General features: G+C 37.1%; 2 protein-coding genes and 1 pseudogene across 3 annotated transcripts; 1 reads left to right on the forward strand and 2 right to left on the reverse strand.

Annotated features, from left to right (window-relative positions):
* The first annotated feature begins 84 nt into the window (after positions 1 to 84).
* On the forward strand, positions 85 to 5,364 carry LOC101293314 (annotated as a pseudogene). Its single transcript, XR_184849.1, has 19 exons — positions 85 to 178; positions 258 to 298; positions 370 to 673; positions 769 to 852; positions 944 to 1,042; positions 1,245 to 1,336; positions 1,553 to 1,625; positions 1,735 to 1,887; positions 1,998 to 2,117; positions 2,243 to 2,296; positions 2,687 to 2,770; positions 2,864 to 2,938; positions 3,020 to 3,151; positions 3,383 to 3,508; positions 3,598 to 3,709; positions 3,993 to 4,093; positions 4,203 to 4,277; positions 4,869 to 5,029; positions 5,126 to 5,364. The product of XR_184849.1 is annotated as a gamma-tubulin complex component 2-like (transcript).
* Positions 5,365 to 5,661: 297 nt separating this feature from the next.
* On the reverse strand, positions 5,662 to 11,871 carry LOC101293013 (probable E3 ubiquitin-protein ligase ARI8-like). The gene is made up of 15 exons (XM_004302127.1): positions 11,686 to 11,871; positions 11,326 to 11,450; positions 11,020 to 11,125; positions 10,788 to 10,878; positions 10,358 to 10,530; positions 9,576 to 9,680; positions 9,113 to 9,201; positions 8,314 to 8,421; positions 8,034 to 8,124; positions 7,834 to 7,923; positions 7,545 to 7,592; positions 7,144 to 7,215; positions 6,977 to 7,076; positions 6,775 to 6,901; positions 5,662 to 6,395 (listed from the first exon to the last, which is right to left on the reverse strand). Exons 1-15 carry the CDS (start codon positions 11,869 to 11,871, stop codon positions 6,116 to 6,118), a joined length of 1,791 nt encoding a protein of 596 aa, XP_004302175.1. The 3' UTR covers positions 5,662 to 6,115.
* Positions 11,872 to 13,255: 1,384 nt separating this feature from the next.
* Positions 13,256 to 17,658, reverse strand: LOC101294770 (phosphoglycolate phosphatase-like). Its single transcript, XM_004302132.1, has 11 exons — positions 17,241 to 17,658; positions 16,801 to 16,868; positions 16,496 to 16,588; positions 16,344 to 16,415; positions 15,968 to 16,039; positions 15,787 to 15,846; positions 15,536 to 15,588; positions 14,617 to 14,714; positions 14,138 to 14,237; positions 13,725 to 13,828; positions 13,256 to 13,636 (listed from the first exon to the last, which is right to left on the reverse strand). Exons 1-11 carry the CDS (start codon positions 17,497 to 17,499, stop codon positions 13,530 to 13,532), a joined length of 1,086 nt encoding a protein of 361 aa, XP_004302180.1. The 5' UTR covers positions 17,500 to 17,658; the 3' UTR covers positions 13,256 to 13,529.
* Between the last annotated feature and the right edge of the window lie 1,314 nt (positions 17,659 to 18,972).

Consider the following 18,972-nt stretch of genomic DNA (forward strand, 5'->3'; position numbering starts at 1 on the left):
AGTATCGAATTGATTAGGGGGTTAGAGTAGTGAGAGTAGAGAGACAAGTATACAGTGTTTTGGAGAGCAAGGGTTTCCGATCTCAATGTCGGCGATGGAGATCAACAGTTCAAGCTCATGCCCTTCAACTCCTCGTTGGAACTCCGAGAGGCCGTTCCTCACCGGCCGCTTCCATCAGGTTTGATCTCTTTTACTTTACTTCTACTTTCCATTTGAAATTGGTGAAATTGGTGAAATTGGCCTTTGGGTTTGTGCAGGAAACCAAAACGACGTCGCGTTTCGCCGCCGAGACCCAAACGTAAGTTCTCATCTCTCTCTGTCCTTGTGATAATCATATCTAGTTGGTTAGTGACCTTTTGGAATTGGCAGTGAAGACGCCATAGGGTGTCACAATGCGGCTGTTCAGGAACTGGTGGTGATCGACGACCTCTTGTCGGCCATGGTCGGCATCCAAGGCCGCTACATTTCCATCAGAAGACTCCGCGGGAAGGAAGATGGTTTCATCTTTCAAGTTGACGCCTCGATGGATTTGGCTCTTCAGGAACTGGCCCACCGGGTGTTCCCTCTTTGCGAGAGCTTCATGCTCATCAATCAGTTTGTCGAGTCGAGATCTCAGTTCAAGAATGGCTTAGTTAATCATGCCTTTGCTGCTGCTCTCCGGGCTCTCCTCCTTGTAATCTTCTTCTTTCCTTTCTCCTTTTTCTTTTGTTCTTAATTTGCTCCTGCATTTTCATATTCGCTTTACAAGTACCTTTTCTTCTTTATTAGGATTACCAGGCTATGGTGGCACAGCTTGAACACCAATTTCGTCTCGGAAGACTGTCCTTACAAGGCTTGTGGTATTATTGTCAGGTGTGATAGTCTCTTTGACAGATTTACCCACTTTAAAGGTTCTCTTTTCTTTCATTTCAAAATTCTGTAAATTCTCTACTGCGTGTTTCAGCCAATGATGGGATCTATGAAAGCACTGTCCACTGTAATACAGAAAGCTTCCGCAAATAATTTTGCCGGTTCTGCAGTTCTTAACCTTGTACAGAGTCAGGTCAATTCCTATCTTTATGTTACCTTTTTTTTTTTGCAATTTTTTGGGTAATAGTAATCGCATAACCTTTGGCTGCTTCTTTTCGAAGTAATAAGCACTCTTACTAGTATATTATTTTCAGCTCTTCCTCCTCGCGCACACACTCTCTCTTTTCATTTTTCAATTGCTACTTCATACTAATGAGGCTCTTTGAAATATCCAGGCTAAGGCCATGGCTGGTGATACTGCTGTAAGGTCATTGCTAGAGAAGATGGCTGAATGTGCTAGCAATGCGTACCTGGGTATATTAGAGAGGTACTCTTCTCGAATGTCTACCTTTTTTTATTCATTTTGCTCCATGACTGCTTTAATTGCTCTCCTTTATTTATTCTACTTTTTTCTTGAGTATCAGTTATATCCCTTCTTTCTATACATCCAATCCTATAAGCTCTTGTGACTTGGATTTATCATTGACTGTATTTGAAGGATACTTTGTTTAATCTCAATTTTTGGAAATGGAACTTCTTATAGGTGGGTCTATGAAGGAGTCATTGATGATCCTTACAGTGAATTTTTCATTGCTGAGAACAAATCTCTTCAGAAGGTATTGTCTAGCCTTACAGTTATGAATTTTATAGTGCATTCTCCTATATATAATTGAGGAGCTATATGAGCGCAATCCCATCAAATGCCTTATGCTTAATGTGTTACAGGAAAGCCTCACTCAAGATTATGATGCCAAGTATTGGAGGCAACGTTACAGCCTTAAGGATGGAATTCCAAGCTTTCTTGCAAATATTGCTGGGACAATTTTGATCACCGGAAAATATCTAAATGTCATGAGAGAATGTGGGCACCATGTTCAGGTTCTACTATGCTTTATCCTGTACATTTTTACAATATTATCTTAATTTTGTACAGCCCGTCACCTCCATGGTGGTGTTGTTATCTGTCATTGACTGGATTGTATGAATAGGTCCCTGTATCCGAAAATTCGAAATTGATGAGCTTTGGATCAAATCATCGTTATATTGAGTGTATAAAATCTGCTTATGACTTTGCCAGCGGCGAGCTCTTAAATCTTATCAAAGAAAAGGTGTGGCTCAATCGTGATCTTTTCTGTGAATGTGTTATCATCCTAATTGGGGCCTGATGCATGATTTTCATAGCAATTTGTTTTTCTAGTTGTCTAATCTTTCGTACGTTTATTTTCCTGTGTAGTATGATCTGATGGGAAAGCTACGATCTATAAAGCACTATCTTCTTCTTGATCAGGTATACTGCTGTATGACCAGTGAACTTGATAGATAGTAACTCTGCATATGTTTTAGTATAAATATTTATGCTTTATCTGCTATTGAGATTGGAAAGCTTCAGTCATCTATATCAGGTCAGGTGCTAGGTCAGTGTTAACTTATTATTCCCCGGGAATAGGTGAGAACGTGTATGTTTCTTCTTAAGTTTACTATACAGTGTGGGTTTTGACACTAGCATGCTTGCCTTTTAGGTCTAGATCTCAGAGGAAGTATCTGTTTATTATAAAGGATTTGATGATATTTAATTTATTCTACCATGCAGTTATTAAGTGGAATCTTTTCCTTCAAGTTTTACGATACAATAAAAATGTTATTCGAATCAGTTTGATAACCGTGATGTTTATTACAGGGTGACTTTTTAGTTCATTTTATGGATATTGCTCGGGATGAGCTTATGAAAAAGCTCGATGACATTTCTGTAGAGAAACTGCAAGTACGTCTTTCATCTTTATCAATAGCCTGTATCAGAATTTTTTTATTTTTCCCTGTTGGATATTAGTGTTTATACTTTTTGTTGTCTAAATAGTCCCTACTAGACCTTGCTTTGCGAACCACAGCAGCTGCAGCAGATCCCTGCCATGAGGACTTAACATGTTGTGTGGTAAACAGCTCTAATGTTTTGTTTCTATGTGAAAAGCCTGAATTAGATTTTGTATCAATACCTTTTGTCGTTTTGTTTCAGGAAACATCTTCTTTGCTTAGAAGACTAGGGACACTTAAAGATCGTGAAAAGACCAGGAATGTCCTTGATGATAATGATCTAGAGGAACCAGTGAGCTTAACTGGACTCGAGACATTTTCTTTGAATTATAAGGTCTGTTGACAGACTGTGAGACCTTTTCTCTAAAGCAATGCACTAGATGGGATATTTATTATTTTATTATTACTTTACATGATTTATCTTAGGTAGGAGATTCATTGTTTTATTTTTCTCCATGGAGCTTCCCTTTGAAAGTTAGAATGTCATGCTATTCGATCTCACCCTGCACCATGATCTAGCCCCATTTCTTTTTTATTTGTTTGACCATTTGGTTCCTATTTACAGGTTAGGTGGCCGTTGTCTATAGTGATCTGTAAGAAAGCCGTAACAAAGTATCAGTTGATTTTCCGCTTCCTTTTCCACTGTAAGCATGTAGAACGCCAACTTTGTGGGGCTTGGCAAGTGCATCAGGTACAGACTGTATACCATTGTTTATGATACATAGCCAGGTCCTGTAGCCTCATGTCTGTGCTTAATTGAGTGGAATGATGTATTTGCAGGGAGTTCGTACCCTGAACGTGCGTGGTTCTGCTATCGGCAGATCATCTCTCCTCTGCCGGAGCATGCTTAAATTTATTAACAGCCTTCTACACTATCTAACATTTGAGGCAGGTTTTACTTTCTTAATTTGTTCCCTCTCACCACGTATTTTACCATGCTATAGCTGTAGTGTAGTTCTTCTTTTTGCCATATCCAAGTAACTTGGTTGATTCTTCTTCTTTCTTTCCTTCCCTATTGCTTTTTATTGGTTTGCTTTCTTTGTTTAGCTCTTGTCAACACAACAGAGCGTGGTAATAGTTGAATCTGACACTTGGCTATGCTTGTGGTTGACACATGCACCCTCAATTTTTGTTTCTACTTATTCTGAAATATATTTTTGCATAGAATTGTTAAGGCCTTTTGCGTTTTCACTACTGAACTTCTTGCTTACAGGTTCTTGAACCCATTTGGCATGTGATGCATAATAGGCTTCAGACTGCAAAGAGCATAGATGAGGTGTGGTCTTTATCTTTTATAGAAACTCTGTCTCTTCATTTGACACAAAGAAAAAGGAAAGAAACAGGGAGATGCTCATGGTAGTCTTACAAGGCTCTTCCTGATGTAGGTTATCCAACACCATGACTTCTTCCTTGACAAGTGCTTGAGAGGATGTTTGCTGCTTTTGCCTGAATTTCTGAAGGTGTGGTTTCTCATATGATTTACTTGCATAATAACTAGAAATCAGAGTAGAGCAAAATATCGTAGAAGAGGCTGGAGTAGATCTCTTCAATTGGAATGAATAGACAATTTTTATTACAGAAAATTGATAAGAAAGAAAGATGACTAGACTTTACACGAGCATGTGAACATCTTCCGTATAGCGTTATGGTCCATTTGAATGCAATGATTTAAAGGAATTTTGATTGAGCAGTATATAACTATATAATAAAGATTGTATGAAATCCATGGACTATTTTCTTCATTTCAACTATATAATGTTTATTAATTCCTAAAATTCGGGTTTAAGCAAATTAGAGAACTTGACTTGGTTTTCTCAGCTTTCTGTATCTCATTAAATTACCAAGGATTTGACGGTAGAATATTTGTCAACACCAAAAATTTTGGATCAGAATCTGAATATTCATGTCCATCCTTTAATAAATCTCGAATGTTTTAAATCATGGGAGGAACAGATTAAGACATGTTTGAAATTTCGATCGTATGCTCACAACTTGGGTATAGAATTCTTGGTTTTTGTGTTTTTCCTTATTGTGAATTTTCTGAAATGCAGAAGGTAGAGAGGCTGAAATCACTTTGCCTACAATATGCTTCAGCAACTCAGTGGTTGATAAGTTCTCTTCAGTCAGAAAAACCTAAGCCATCCAAATCACGGAGCCGATGTCAGGCACTATCAATAAGCTCCAGCAACCCAAATTTTACTGATGCTATTCTGTAAGTTTGAGATGGGTGTGGAACACGTACATGATCGTACACAGTGACAGTTGTCTTTGTTACTTTCTCTAACCCTCTGTAAACCCTATATTGCAGCAAATTCGAGAGGGAGTTCAATGCGGAGCTTCAGAGCCTAGCACCAATACTGAGCAGCAGTTCCCAAGCCGAACCGTATTTAACTCATCTTGCACAATGGATTTTGGGCACTGGAAATGATCAATAGATTCTGGAATCAGTTCCATCACTGTTTTTCTTTCTTTTTTCTTGAACGAAAATTACTTTGATTCAATGTGTGGGATAGTCAGGTCTTATATTGGATGCTTTTTTTGTGGGTTTCATTTTTATTTTTATCCAAATTTTCTGCTAGTATCTTGGAAAATTGCAACGCTTCACCCAAAGTAATCCCAACACCCTATCCCTATGTGGTTCCAAAAGCTCATTGTTGGTTGATACAATATCGACCTAAAGAGGCATGTACGTATCGAACTGTTTTTCCATTATTCATCATTGAGCAGAGTGACCTTTACGGATTTTTTACAAAGGTCCTTCTGAGCCATATGATTGTAACAAATATTGAGTCCTCACCGGGTACATATATTTTCCTCATTTTCTCAAAAAATAAATAAAATTTTGAGACAAGGTAAAAGTTCATTACATATAATTATTTCATCTATGCAGGGGCCAATTCAGTATGTTGTCCCCCGACTAGTTTTACTCGTGCAACCCACATGAAGCTTCAAACTTGGTACAATTTTATCAGCAACTAATTAATCAAGAAATATTACATTAAATTACATTGGCGTGAAACTAGATGGCCACAGACAAACAACAGGAACTATATATACCACCCATATCCAATAAAACAAGACGTACAGAGTAAGTATCTTCTTCTTTGCTTCTTTGCTTCCCCCCAACCCTTTCTTATTTCTGATTTCTCCTTTCGTTTATAATTCCAAACATGGGTGATGGGAAACCTCTCCTCCCTACCAGCCCACTAGGTCGATAATTGACTGCAGCAAGCCAGCCAAATGGGCAAGAAACCAAGCCCCCACATCCAGCTAGGTGAATTTGCATTGCAAAATTAACCTACCGGCGTTGTTGGCACATCTGGCAGACAGTGGCTGACCTCACATTTGCAAAGGTGCAATGTTCACAGGACCAGTGGCCTAAATCATCAATATTTCTATGGGAGCTACTTGACCTGGATGTTGTTGCCTTGCCCCTCCCACCTCTTCCCTTGCTGCTTGCAGCTCCCAAACTCTTTGAGTTTGCCGTCGCCGTCTTACTGGTTGCACCAATACAGTCAACATCTGACAGACCATTCTCCAGAGCTCGAACTAAATTTTCGAAGTAGTTTCGTGTCACACTGTTTTCATTGAACATGAACAATATACATCAATAAGTAGAAAAGCTATTCTATTCCAACTCTTTATCTCTTCAAAAATAAAAAAGTTATAAGCTACAGGTGTTGTGTAATATATGTCTTATCTTTGACATCCCTACTCGCAAAGTCATGAAGTGAGGTGGAGAATATCTCATTGCTTATGGCAAACATGATATGAGTTTACAAGTACAGCCTTGCTTCACTTTATCAAGTAGCCAAACACCCTACTCTCCTTCACTATTGTCTCTATCTCATAACCACTTTACCTTCTGGATGCGAGGGGAGAACTACCCTAATTTTGGCTAAGAATCTCTTTTAAATGTAATCAAATCAGAATATGTAACCTCAGAGTTAATAATACCTGGTCAATCCAGCAAGTTTTGTGCGAAACTCATTGAAATCTTTTGCTGGGTCCTCTTCATTGAGATAAGCTTGCAGCTCCTTTTCTGCACATTGATGAAGTCGTTCCAACCCAGACTCAGCCTCACCTGCACAAACAGATGTTAGTTATAATAAAGCAACAGGATGCAATGTCTCCCTTCAAGTTTCGGAAAACAACATACCTTGTAAGTATTCAAAGAACTGTCTCTTGGCATGTTCGTGGTCAGGTAAATAATAACCATAGGCATATGTCCACTTCAGTACTCGCCTGCACTCGACTATCTGCAAACAGAGAAAATTTAAGAAGAACAGTAAATATGTTCTCAGTTGACAATAATTTGGGATTTACCTGTAACCAGGCCTCTGTAATAAACTTCAGCTGTGACTCAGGTTGGCACTGGATGTCGCTCAGCTTCTCAAGCTACAATAACACAAACAGTGAAGGAAGTTGAGAGAAAACCAACAAATAGTTGGGTACAAAAAAGGAAACTACAATAATATGGAACGTAGTCTGGTATTGATGGAAAAAAAACAGTACATACGAAATCCACCAAGAGAACGACTGAAGAGGGCAAAAAAGACGACCATGAGACAAATAAAAGAAACTAAACCACAACAGCACTTCAATTGAGATATGGCAAAAAATAAAAAATAAAAAAACAAACCTAATCTGTTAATTTCAGGAAACCTAATGCTCAAAAGGATGAGCTTCATCAATTAGAGGGACCTGAGAGTAAAATGTTTACTTACATGCACAGTTTGCATCTGCTGCAAGTCTGCTAATGCTTTTTGCCTCGACTGCAGTCAGAAAAGAAAACATAGTTTAGCCCTTGCTGTATCTTAAATTATTTCAAAAGTATAAAAATATACTAGGAGGCCGACACATTCTTGGGGCAAAAGGTGACATACACAGAGATTGTGAATATTCATTAACAAGGGCAAGGAGTGATGCAAACCACAACTACATCAGGCCAACAGGAACTAGGTAACTTATGTTTAAGTTAACCAGCAATAAATAAACTATTAAACTTGTACATACCGATTGATTGGTTGCCCATCTTTCGTAATAATGGGTATACCTCTCTAGAGAGTTCTTGGCCATCTCTCTTCGTCTCTCTGCCTCATCATACTGTAAATAATAATAATATGATAACAATCGATCAATAATGCTCTAACGGAAACAATACAAGAGAAAAATCCTCGATCATCAAAATAGAGTTGTAAACTACATTGACATACCACTCCTTCCTGCTTCGCTGTCTCATAGCGGTTACAGGCATAAAATCCACCTGTCCGTTCACCATGGTCGGACCATGCACCAAGACACAGCCTGAGAGCATGTACAAATGCATTATGTTCACAGAAGACGAGGAGACTAGGTGATAACATGAGATCCAGCTTTCAGTAATTTATAAACACCAATTTAGAAGACAAGGAGACTAGGTGATAAACACCAATTTATAAAGTTATGGCACACTGGAAATCAAAAGGCAACCAACTGCATTCCATAAATGCTTACCAGCAAAACTCAAATTTGCAAGGTGGTGTGCAAGTGATATGCATACAGCCTTGGTTTTTCTCAATGGGTCGCTTGCACTTCGGGCAGGGCTTGGAATTAGCCAATATCCTGAAATCCAGCAGCCAAACAACTTAGAAACGAGGTCTATACATAAATAGAGACAACTAAAGGATTGTTCGAAGCCACTGTTTATAGTGTTGGGGAGCTTAGAATGAACCAACCAGGCCCTCTGAGTGAGAGAGAGAGAGAGAGAGAGAGAGAGAGAGAGAGAGATTTAAAGATTTATGTTCTTGAGTATGATTTTGGATAGATACTTAAAGTTTATATAATATCATTAACAACAAATGGAAACTTGAAACATATATTATCTTTCAATCCATGACTGCTGCAATTAACCCACGAACAAATAACTATTTTCTTTGCTGTTGTTCCCAGAAAAGTACTTATACTATAAATGAAATTTGGTCATGACTTTGTAAAGATATTTCCCTCCCTCCAATAATTTAAAGAATCATTAACTAATAACTCAGTGTCTTTTTTAGCAATCAATAACTCCGTGTTTATATTAGCATTTCTGCAATATCTAACAACAAGGTTATTATACTATAATAGAATCCAAGTATATATATCCACTTGGACAAGGGCAGACAAGCCAGCACAATTATCATGGTACCTCTTGGGCCATGCAACCGCTTTATATCAGCACATAGGATGGCCCAAGGAAGTCCAACGTTCACATCTAAGTAACTTTCTTTGTACTTTATAATATTTTGGTATCGATAACTAGTATATTCCTTACCAATTCATATTTTCAGATTCGGCACTGTTCTTCAATATCCATTTGGCCACTGTCCCACAATCAACAGGACGATGAGCTTCCTCAGTACACTGCAAAGTAAAATTCACAATATGTAAATGTCGTAAAGCCAAGATGCCACAAAGCCATAGCAGCAGACTTTTTGGCAAGTAATTTTCAAGGAATTTATATCTGCGTGATGAACACACTTTCAAAAAAGAAAACAAAAAAACTGATTTTTCACTTTAAAAAAATTCAGTATAGATAATACACCAAAGGAAACATATAAAAAAGTTGAGAGGAGAGCGGAAAAAGTGATATTTTTAAATCTTTATCGTATTTGACATTCTAAGTTTTGGAGATTTCTGGCATCCCCTATCCATGGTTAATAGATGAACATCAATATGAAATTCAAAATTTGTAATCAGCAATAATATTTATCTTAGAGAAATTCAGAGGCACTCACATTCCAGCAAAAGCTATATGAACAGCGGCATGTAACATCATAGCTTCCACTGCCAACAATAAAATCTATAGCATAATCACAGCCTGGAGCAGGACACCATTTGGTCTACAAAAGAACCAACAACAAAATATGAAAACAATGATAATGGTCAACATAATGATGAACAGAGACTTGGTAAAGAAAAGTCGAGCCAGTGATGTGGAACAGAAAAATAACAAAAATTATAGCAATACACGAAAAGGAATAATCTACCAATTAAATCATCATGATTTACAGTTGCTTGATAGGATTTTGATGTGAACAAACATAAACCTTTTTTCCCCTAGGAGCTCCAATAGGGTTTAATAAGCAAACTAAAGTAATATATCAGCATAAGTACCACAAGTTGCAGCCACTATACGATTACTGCTCAGTTGCTCAAAAATGATTATATATGATGTCAGCGATCTAAGTATATGCACTACACTCATATACCATTAAAGTAAAATGATTCTGACACTACACTCATATTCCTTGTAATAATTAGTGTTCTCCTGACCATCTTGTGACTGAAGAATTGGCCACTCACCATCAGATCGGAATCCATCAGTGGAGAACAAACAAATGAACTCATGGGCTTTCTCCACCACGGGATTAAAATCCAATGGTCAGTGACCAAAACTTGGTCACTAGGTGGCCGAGAGAAGAACCACAGAATAACTTTATACGTTTGTCAAGTAGGACAACTCAGACTTCTCCTCGTTTTGGGAGCATGGATAAATCACCGGTGAACATGATATTACCTTCCTATTGTCCTCGACATAAGATCTAATAAAGTAACGAGAATATTTCTCCCTGTCTTCATTCGAAGCCAGTGCATTAATCATATCTTGGAAAACAACAGCACCACAAGATGGATCAGGGCAGCGCAACATTAAACATCCAGGACCATCATTAATTGCCGTGCCAATATAACCTACAATGGATGATCAGCAAAATGAGAAGGATATAAGAACAATTCAAATTCTTAGATAAAAATGATAAGCACTCAACACAGCCTATACAAGAGTTGTCCTATGCAAGGAAGGTGCATAAATAAGAGAATTCCAAAACAGTGCTTTGATCACAATAACAGATACAATTCTCCCATATAAACAAATCCAAAGTAATGGAGGAAAAAAAATAACATGGAGGAATATGGAAAGAAAAACGGCTTTAACGTGTATATCGAACCTGCCCAGCACGAGAAACAAAAAGGATGACCACAAGATGCAGCATGCATCTCGTTACGATGAAAGGTGTCAAAACAAATCCCACAATCAAGCTGTCAAAGAAACAAGAGCATGACATTAGAATAAATGTGACTTTTTGAAGCCTCACAACACCCAAACAAGTAGCCCAAATCCCTAAGTATGAACAGAAGATGCAAGAACTTAATGACCATCCTAAAGAATAAACTGCTTACATCTTTAGCATTACGGTGTTCGATAACTGGTTTCTCCGGTAAGCCAACAATCTTGCGAACCTTTTCTTCATCTGCAAACCACTCATCATGTACTTTGCTTACACTCCTGCGAAAAAGTATAGATTAATTAGATATTCGGACGATAAACACACCATGATAGGAAGCCAATCGAATAAGTGCATGGTAATCAACTGTGTAAACTGCAAAGCCTCGCGTAAAATGAACAGACAAACTAATTGTACATCCCGGTAACCCAGATCATGTTACCAAATAATAAAACACAGCAGATTGGTAACAGCATTTTACCAATTATAGTAGCGGAGCAGTATGCTAGCTGCAAATTTTGGAATGGAAAGCACTGTAGATATCTTTGTGACATCCTCCTCTTGACGTTGACGAATGTCGGCTTCCGTCAAAACAGTGTAGCTTTGCTGCAACAATAACACAAAGAATTAGCGGAAATAGTAGACCAGGGCCAAACCGAGCAGCAGTACATTAGTTAACAGTAGAATTGATGATAAAAATTCGACCACATTGTTGTAAACAGGGCATTAATTCGAAAAAAAATGGAGCAAAACACATGAGATAGAATCCCTACACAAGTAATCGAAATATCAAAATCAGCAACAATTAAACAGAAAAGAAGAGTGAAATTGAGAAAGAAACCTGGTAGCGATGGGAGGCGGCGTCATTGGAATCATCAGAGTCATTGTCGATGAACTCGTAATCGGCAACGCCGGCATCGTCGCTGTCCATAGAGGCGGCGGCGTCGTCATCGCCGCCACTGTAGAAATCCTCGTCGTTGTCGTCATCGTTGGCATCGTGCATATCGAAATCGTCCTCTGATTCCATTGGTGATGAAGATGATCAAAACCCTAAGCACAACTGAATAAATCCAGATTGCATCCAATCCAACTCAAAGGAAAAGAGAGAGAGAAATGGGGCAACACAGATTCGTATTTCACTTCTTCTTCTATTCGTTTTTTTTTGTTCTTTTCTTTGGACCAGAAACGCGAGAGGGTTCGGGTAAGAAATGACTAGTGATTCTGATGAAATATATCTATCTCTTATGTAAACCAAAAACACGAAATAGAGAGAGGAAAAGAGAAAAAAGGTTACGCAAGAAATGATTTCCTTTTTTTTTGTCGTAAGATACTAGAATTATACCCGCGCCTTGGCGCGGTATATATATTTACGGTGTGTTTTGATGTAGGTGAATTTAATCAAACATAAGGAATTCTCAATTTCTTAGGACGGTTTCCCTCGTTTAGATATTTATCCCGTAGAATTAACAATTTTCACGGGAAAATAATCGTGAAAATTTAGGAGCTTAAATTTCCGACTTGAATTCCTCACAAAATAAGCGTCATTTGTCAATTCCCTTAACTAAAGTTAGTCTGAATATAAATTTTTGTCATTTTAAAACTCTACATCATGAAATCCAAACAATGGAATTCTTAATTAATAGGATTTAAATTCATGGACTTGTAATTCTCATGATTTTAAAATTTCTATGGACACATCATGAAATTCAAACAATGAAATTCTCAATTAATAGGATTTAAATTCATGGAATTGTAATTCCCAAAATATAAATGCTCTAATTATTTTGATTTGTAAGATTCAGGATGTAGAAGAAAAGTGAAAAATAGAGGGCAAAAAAATATTTGCCGAGAGAGAGTCTATCTAAAAAAATCTAAATTACACATTTCAGAAAAAAAAAATATATATATATATATATCACTGTTCATATGCTTATGATATGAACAGTTAACCACCCTTTAGTATATAGTATAAGTATAATTTTTCTTTTTTTTTAATTTTTAGCGACACTGTTAAGACCCTATAGTCTAACATTATGCCACATTTTTTGTGGCATCACAATAAGAGATATCACTCTATAAGCACATTCAGTGTGATATTTAGAATTTTGCACCAAGTGACTTGTTTTCGTTCAACAATAGACTTCAAATTTCTAGGCGTGAGAGACTTTTATGATGCTAGAAAGATTACTTGTGACAAGACACTAGCAAAAGCCTAGAGTTTCGACTCCTTCCTGCGACGACAATCATTGCGGCGGCAACGAGAGAGCTCGGTGAAGGCTTTGACGGTTGGACTGCTGGGCAGATGTCGTCCTGTTCGACTGTTATGTTGTTGTGATTGAATCGGAACACGGGAAGGCACAATGCGATGAGCACTGATTATTTGCCATTTTGATTTTAAACACCTTTCAAAACAAAAATGTTTCCAACTAACCTAATACAGAGGAAAAAGAGTTGTTTGTTTAGGATATATAATAAAAACACTAGTCAACAGTAAGGCAGTGTCTGCTTGCCTACATCTGGGTTGGCATAAATTTGCAGTTTTTTGGTTTGAAAAAGTGACATGGTTTCCTTTTAAATTCAGAAATTTATATCCTGCCCTTAGATACTAGAAAGAATAAGTTAGCCAGTATTACATCCCAAAACAAGATTGGTTTTACTGGCATCATCAATAATCAATAAAAGTAATCACACAGTTGTAGCCTTGAGAGACAAGAAGTCTGAAATTTTGTTGGTGTAAAAATCTGGTTGTATGGTGTTGCTGGGATTTTGAAGCACTGATAAAGTAGTGACACCTATTAACCAGACAAGAAAAGGCGCTAATTACTTTAAATACAACAACAAAATGAAGTAAATTTGGGCAAAATTGCAGAAATCATCTACCTGAGAGAACAAGAAGAGTTTTGCAACCACCATTTTGTCCAAACAGAATATCAGTATCCAATCTGTCCCCGACCATGCAAATTTGTGACTTCAGTATGCCAAATCTGTCATTCATCAGATCCAAGTAACCCATATTAGCCATTACACACATAATGATTTTTTCATGATAAGTATGTTTTCATCAAAACCATCGTTTTGTATTTCCTTAAGACCTCTGCCAAGTTCACTTCAATCAAATATCACACTATATGCATTAGCAGCATTGCATGTTAAGACTTAAAAGACTCCTGCAGTACTATATATTATATGAAACTTGCTACAGTATCAGAAACAAGTCTTCGCATAAAACAACAATACTAATGTTATTTCATAGCATAAACACATGAACTAAACAAACAAATCAATTGACTTACTCATTTGCTAAGTAGTCCATCATAAATGTCGAAGGCTTTCCCACAACCAGTGGCTCACGCTGAGTAGATCCCTGAATAGCACCAACCATGGAACCACCACCTGAAAGAGGAGACTACATTTTAATATCTGGGATAACATCATGAAGACAGAGGCACAGACTCCATAGAGTTCGGTATGGTGTGCTATAAATGCAAACACAGTAATGATTCTAAAGACCCTCAACACAGACAATATAATACTTATATCATGTCTTCTGGAAGTTATGGTTGCATGACTAAATAGCATTTGATACCAAATCATCCATTCTAGATAGGACCAGAAGGTACATAGAAACATATCCAGCAACCCAACACAGCAGCTGGTGCTGCCAATATGAATTTATCCTCACTGCTATTTATGCAAAGTCCAACGAGCAAGACATTTCAAAATATAAAGTTATCCATACACAAAGTGGGAGAAGGGAAGGAGAGAAGTAAACCTGCCCATTCCTGAGCATCTGTGAGATGAGTGACAGCATCACGATTTGTTGCTATGAAAAGACATCCAGGGTTTTCACGTATACAGAGTGTCCCATACCTACAATTACATAATAATGATAACATTAACTAATGGCAAACAGATACCTGAGAGCTCAGAACAAGACCATACTGTTTATTTGATATTGATTTTATGACCTTTTTGGCCGGAAAGGGATGAGGTCGGTTTGGGACCTATTAACCCTGTGCAGAGAACTACTGCTAGACCAATAGCTAGATGGTGATTGGTACATGGTATAGTATCATGTAGATTACTTTCCATTTATGCTTCTTAGCCTAACTTTTCTGTAAACCTCAAAAAAAAAAAAAAAAAAAAAAAATACTAACTTTTCTGGAGAGCGCTCTAAAGAAACCCAAGTTTCAGAACAAATCAGTCCATATTGTTAAGTCTGAGGTCAGTGAGTGGAACACATATAAGAACAAAAAAGTATAAATGTGGATAGGAGGATCCCAACTTGAGATGTCATCAACACTATGGATTGAAGTACCACTAGACCAAGAATATTGAACTATTGATAAATTGGTACTTGGTATAGTATCATATAGGTTTATACTTTTTAACATAACTTTTTGGCAGAGACCCAAATTTCAGGACAAATACAGTCTACAGAAGATTAGAAGAAGATGACGGAACACTTGGGGTTGATGTGTGATTACTTTTTCAATCAAAACCTTCAGGAATAAGACTATCTATCTGTCTTGAATTCAATGCAAACTACAGTCCTAATGCTCTTCCTGAACAAAAAGAAACTAATACAGAAGATACTGGATCGAGCATGATTCTTCTCATTCTAGGGACAAAGAAAATTGCAGTATATACAAGACAGTTGTACTGACATTTTCGGAATCAGCAAAACTTACTGAATTTTGAAGTAGTTGACATATCGATCAAACCCAACCACAACAGCTCCAACCTACAAGACAATCAGTAGACAGAGTTATCAACATTAAAGTTGAGACCAAGAGAAAAGAAAAATTATAGTCTTATGTTCATGGCTCCAAGAGAATGCAGAAGATATAATTTCTACTCTCGTACTTTATCAGTGCCAACAAAATAATAGAAAACAGCCATTAAAAGCAGTTATATGAAATAAGAAAGGACAAAGGTATACGCTCTCATCATGCTCCATCAGAAATCCAGGCTTCAGCTCTATCTTCTTCCCTCCATCTTCCTGTGAAATGCTCTTGTGAGTCACATTAATAACACAACTTTTGATTTATATAGTAAACAAGAAATAGAAAGATAAAAAGTGGCGAGTATGAAGATTTAAGCGATTTGGGACTTCTACTCACAGGTCCACCAAGGTATTGAAACCCAGCAAGCTCAAGCTCCTTCAAGATTCCATCCTCACCAATCACGTAAACCTATAAAATGCCAAATCATCAGTCCATTATCATCCAGATTCCTCACTAGCATGTGCTAGTGAATTAATACAGTGTCATTCATGAAGTACAAGAACTTTAAATAGTAAAGTAAGCAATGTTTATGAATATTTCAATCTTTAAATTTATAGCCTTAGGTCAACATGACTATAAAAGAATATTGCATGAAATAACTAAACCCAAATATACACAACCTCATGGCATATGATACAGACCATTTCCTTTACATATGCCACATTTAGGAAAGTGGAATTAAACCAAATATTGAGTTTTACCAGCAAGTTACCTTTTTATCTTTTGGAAAATTTATGGACTTCAAATAGGCAGCAGCAGCAAACGATGAAGCAAAAATTTCTTCCTGCAATCGTTCATTTGGGGTTAGAATTACTGACATACTGATACCTTTGAACATTCAAAGAAAAAGGTTACAAAACTGACCTCACTGACATTCAGACCAAGTGTTTCAAACTTTTTACCATATTGCTTCCTAGATTTTGTTGAGTTGTTGGTAACGAAGACTAATCGTTTGCCCTGAAGGAAAGACAATATGCAAGTGGTTTCAGGCCACATAACAAGGCTTGTCGCTTAAAATAATCTCCCTGTCTTTGTGCTGACAAAGAAAAGAAGATCATGCTACATTTGGATCCACATGCCTAAAGAAATAGTTGAATCCAATACAGTCAAATAGACATTATGTTTATGGTCATATGACTGCGTATAAAAATAGCTTTCCACAGGCAGACCTTGGACCGTAGCATATCAAGAGTTTCTGGGACGCCATCTATCAGCTTATCTCCTTTCCATATAACTCCTGCAGTTGTTCAAAAATGAGTACCGACATTGTTCAAAAGGGGACTGCATCCGAAAACGTATATATATATCCCAAGATTGTTCGGAACATTATTTAATCAAACATCACTGAGTAATCCTTAAAGCTACCTAACTAGTAAACAATCGAAAATTGGTAAGCAACAAATCACCCAGCCAACACTTGTTATCGAACACAAGGATGTTTACTTCAAAAGATAAGCAGACAAAGGGACACTAATATTCTGCTAAGATTAAACAAACAGTAATTTCATTCAGGCTCCGAACAGTTGGTATTGAATTCAATTTGAGCATAGAATAATGTTGATGTCAGGGGAGTAAAGTTGAAGGTGAATGAAGACGAAGAAGAAGAGACCGTCGCAGTCGAAGATGAAGGTCTCGACAGAGTCGATGAGCTCGTCAGCATTCTGGAGAGGCTGCGCGGTTGCTCGGGTTGTGAAAGTGTTGATCATCCTCGAGATTCTAGAGGTGTTGTTGTTCCGTGTGATGCTCGGAAAGTTGGATGAGGAAGCAGCATACGAGAGATTGTTGTGTAACTGAGAATTCCTGCTGAACAACAACAAGTGGTTTGATGGGTTTGCAGATACGGAAACAGAAGCTGCTCTGCTCAGCATCTCTCTCTCTAGTTTCCTTTTTTCTTTTCTTTTTTGCTATTTTTGTTTGGTGTTCATTGGTCGAGGCCGTTAGCCTTTTCAAATGCCTGTTTGTGATCACGCGTTAGATTGAGAGGCTGAGAGCAGACACAGAATTGATTCACTAGCTTCCTTCTGGGCGGCGAGGCCCAAATTCTTGGTCAGATAAGGCCCTTTTTCTAGTAGTGCTTCTTTATTTATTTTTTTTTTTTCTTACAAACTAAACGGGACATTAACGTTGTGTCTGGATAAAATTACAATTCTATAAATTCAAACTTCATTAATTAAGAATTTTGTTGTTTGGATTTCATGACGTAGAGTTTTAAAATGACAAAAATTTGTATTTAGACTAACCTTAATCAAGGAAATTGACAAATGACACATATTTTGTTGAAAATTGACAAATGACACATATTTTGTTGAGAATTCAAATCGGGAATTTAAGCTTCCAAATTCCACTAAGAATCCAAACGGGGGAAACAATTCTAAGAAGTTAGGAATTCCCTATTTTTGATTAAATTCCTGGAAATTCACCCACATCAAAACACACTATAAATGAACAAGCTATTATTTTTTTTTTTGCTTCTTGTTTTGTTAACCGGTAACATTAAAAAGTTGCCTATGAGAGAGTTGGCAAGATTGGCAAAGGCACTTGCTTGAGTGGAACCCCCACCCAAGTTCAAGCTCTAACAATCAGAAATCTATTATTCGTAGCTATGGGTTTGAGTACTTGAGACTTGCGGGACTCATATAACTTGTTCGAGTGGAACCCCCACCCAAGTTCAAGCTCCAATAATTAGAAATCCCTTATTGGTAGCTATGAGTATGAGTACCTAGGACATGCGGGACTCATATGATGTTGGTTAAAAGTGTCAGATTTCAAGAGAGTATGGGTCATATTGAGACCTGACTATGGATGCATGCGGGTTTATATGGTGGAAAACTTAGGCTCGCGATGTCTATTACTATCACGTAGTAATCGGTTTGGACTCATATGTTAATTGGATTCATGCGGGCCATAATCGGTTCATAATGACCATGAATTATTGGGCTAGCTCTCTCCCCCAATCTGACACCTCATTTCAAAAAGAGTAATTTTAAATACACACATATAATCTCTTAATACACACCCCTTACTTAATACACTACACATCTAGTTTTTCATTTCAATATTATACTAAATACACATCCTAAACTATCTAAAATACCCCTATCTAAAACTAATAATAATATGTTATTTAATATAATTATTATATATTTACTGTTCATAACTCTCTTTATATATTCTCTTTTATTTTCTATTAGATTTTTTTTATCGGGTTATAAATTTTTTCTTGATATTTTTCATTTATAATGAAAAAAGTAATATTATATTCGAACTCCAAATCTCCAATATGACATCAATCGGTTAGAATTTGAAGAAAAAAAAAATTGAACATACATAATTTTTTTTAA

Source organism: Fragaria vesca, linkage group LG6 (genome assembly GCF_000184155.1).
Source record: "Fragaria vesca subsp. vesca linkage group LG6, FraVesHawaii_1.0, whole genome shotgun sequence".
NCBI lineage: Eukaryota > Viridiplantae > Streptophyta > Magnoliopsida > Rosales > Rosaceae > Fragaria > Fragaria vesca.

What these genes read in the sequence shown, in the direction of transcription:
- LOC101294770 (XM_004302132.1), bottom strand. Translation starts at nt 17,499, where the DNA reads ATGCTGAGCAGAGCAGCTTCTGTTTCCGTATCTGCAAACCCATCAAAC. An exon ending in ATTTTCCAAAAGATAAAAAG is followed by an intron (nt 16,040 to 16,343) that starts GTAACTTGCTGG and finishes GGCATTTTATAG; the next exon opens with GTTTACGTGATTGGTGAGGA. An exon ending in TTCAATACCTTGGTGGACCT is followed by an intron (nt 15,847 to 15,967) that starts GTGAGTAGAAGT and finishes AGCATTTCACAG; the next exon opens with GAAGATGGAGGGAAGAAGAT.
- LOC101293013 (XM_004302127.1), bottom strand. Translation starts at nt 11,871, where the DNA reads ATGGAATCAGAGGACGATTTCGATATGCACGATGCCAACGATGACGAC. An exon ending in ATGTCGAGGACAATAGGAAG is followed by an intron (nt 9,681 to 10,357) that starts GTAATATCATGT and finishes GTTCTTTTGTAG; the next exon opens with ACCAAATGGTGTCCTGCTCC. An exon ending in TTACAGAGGCCTGGTTACAG is followed by an intron (nt 7,077 to 7,143) that starts GTAAATCCCAAA and finishes CTCTGTTTGCAG; the next exon opens with ATAGTCGAGTGCAGGCGAGT.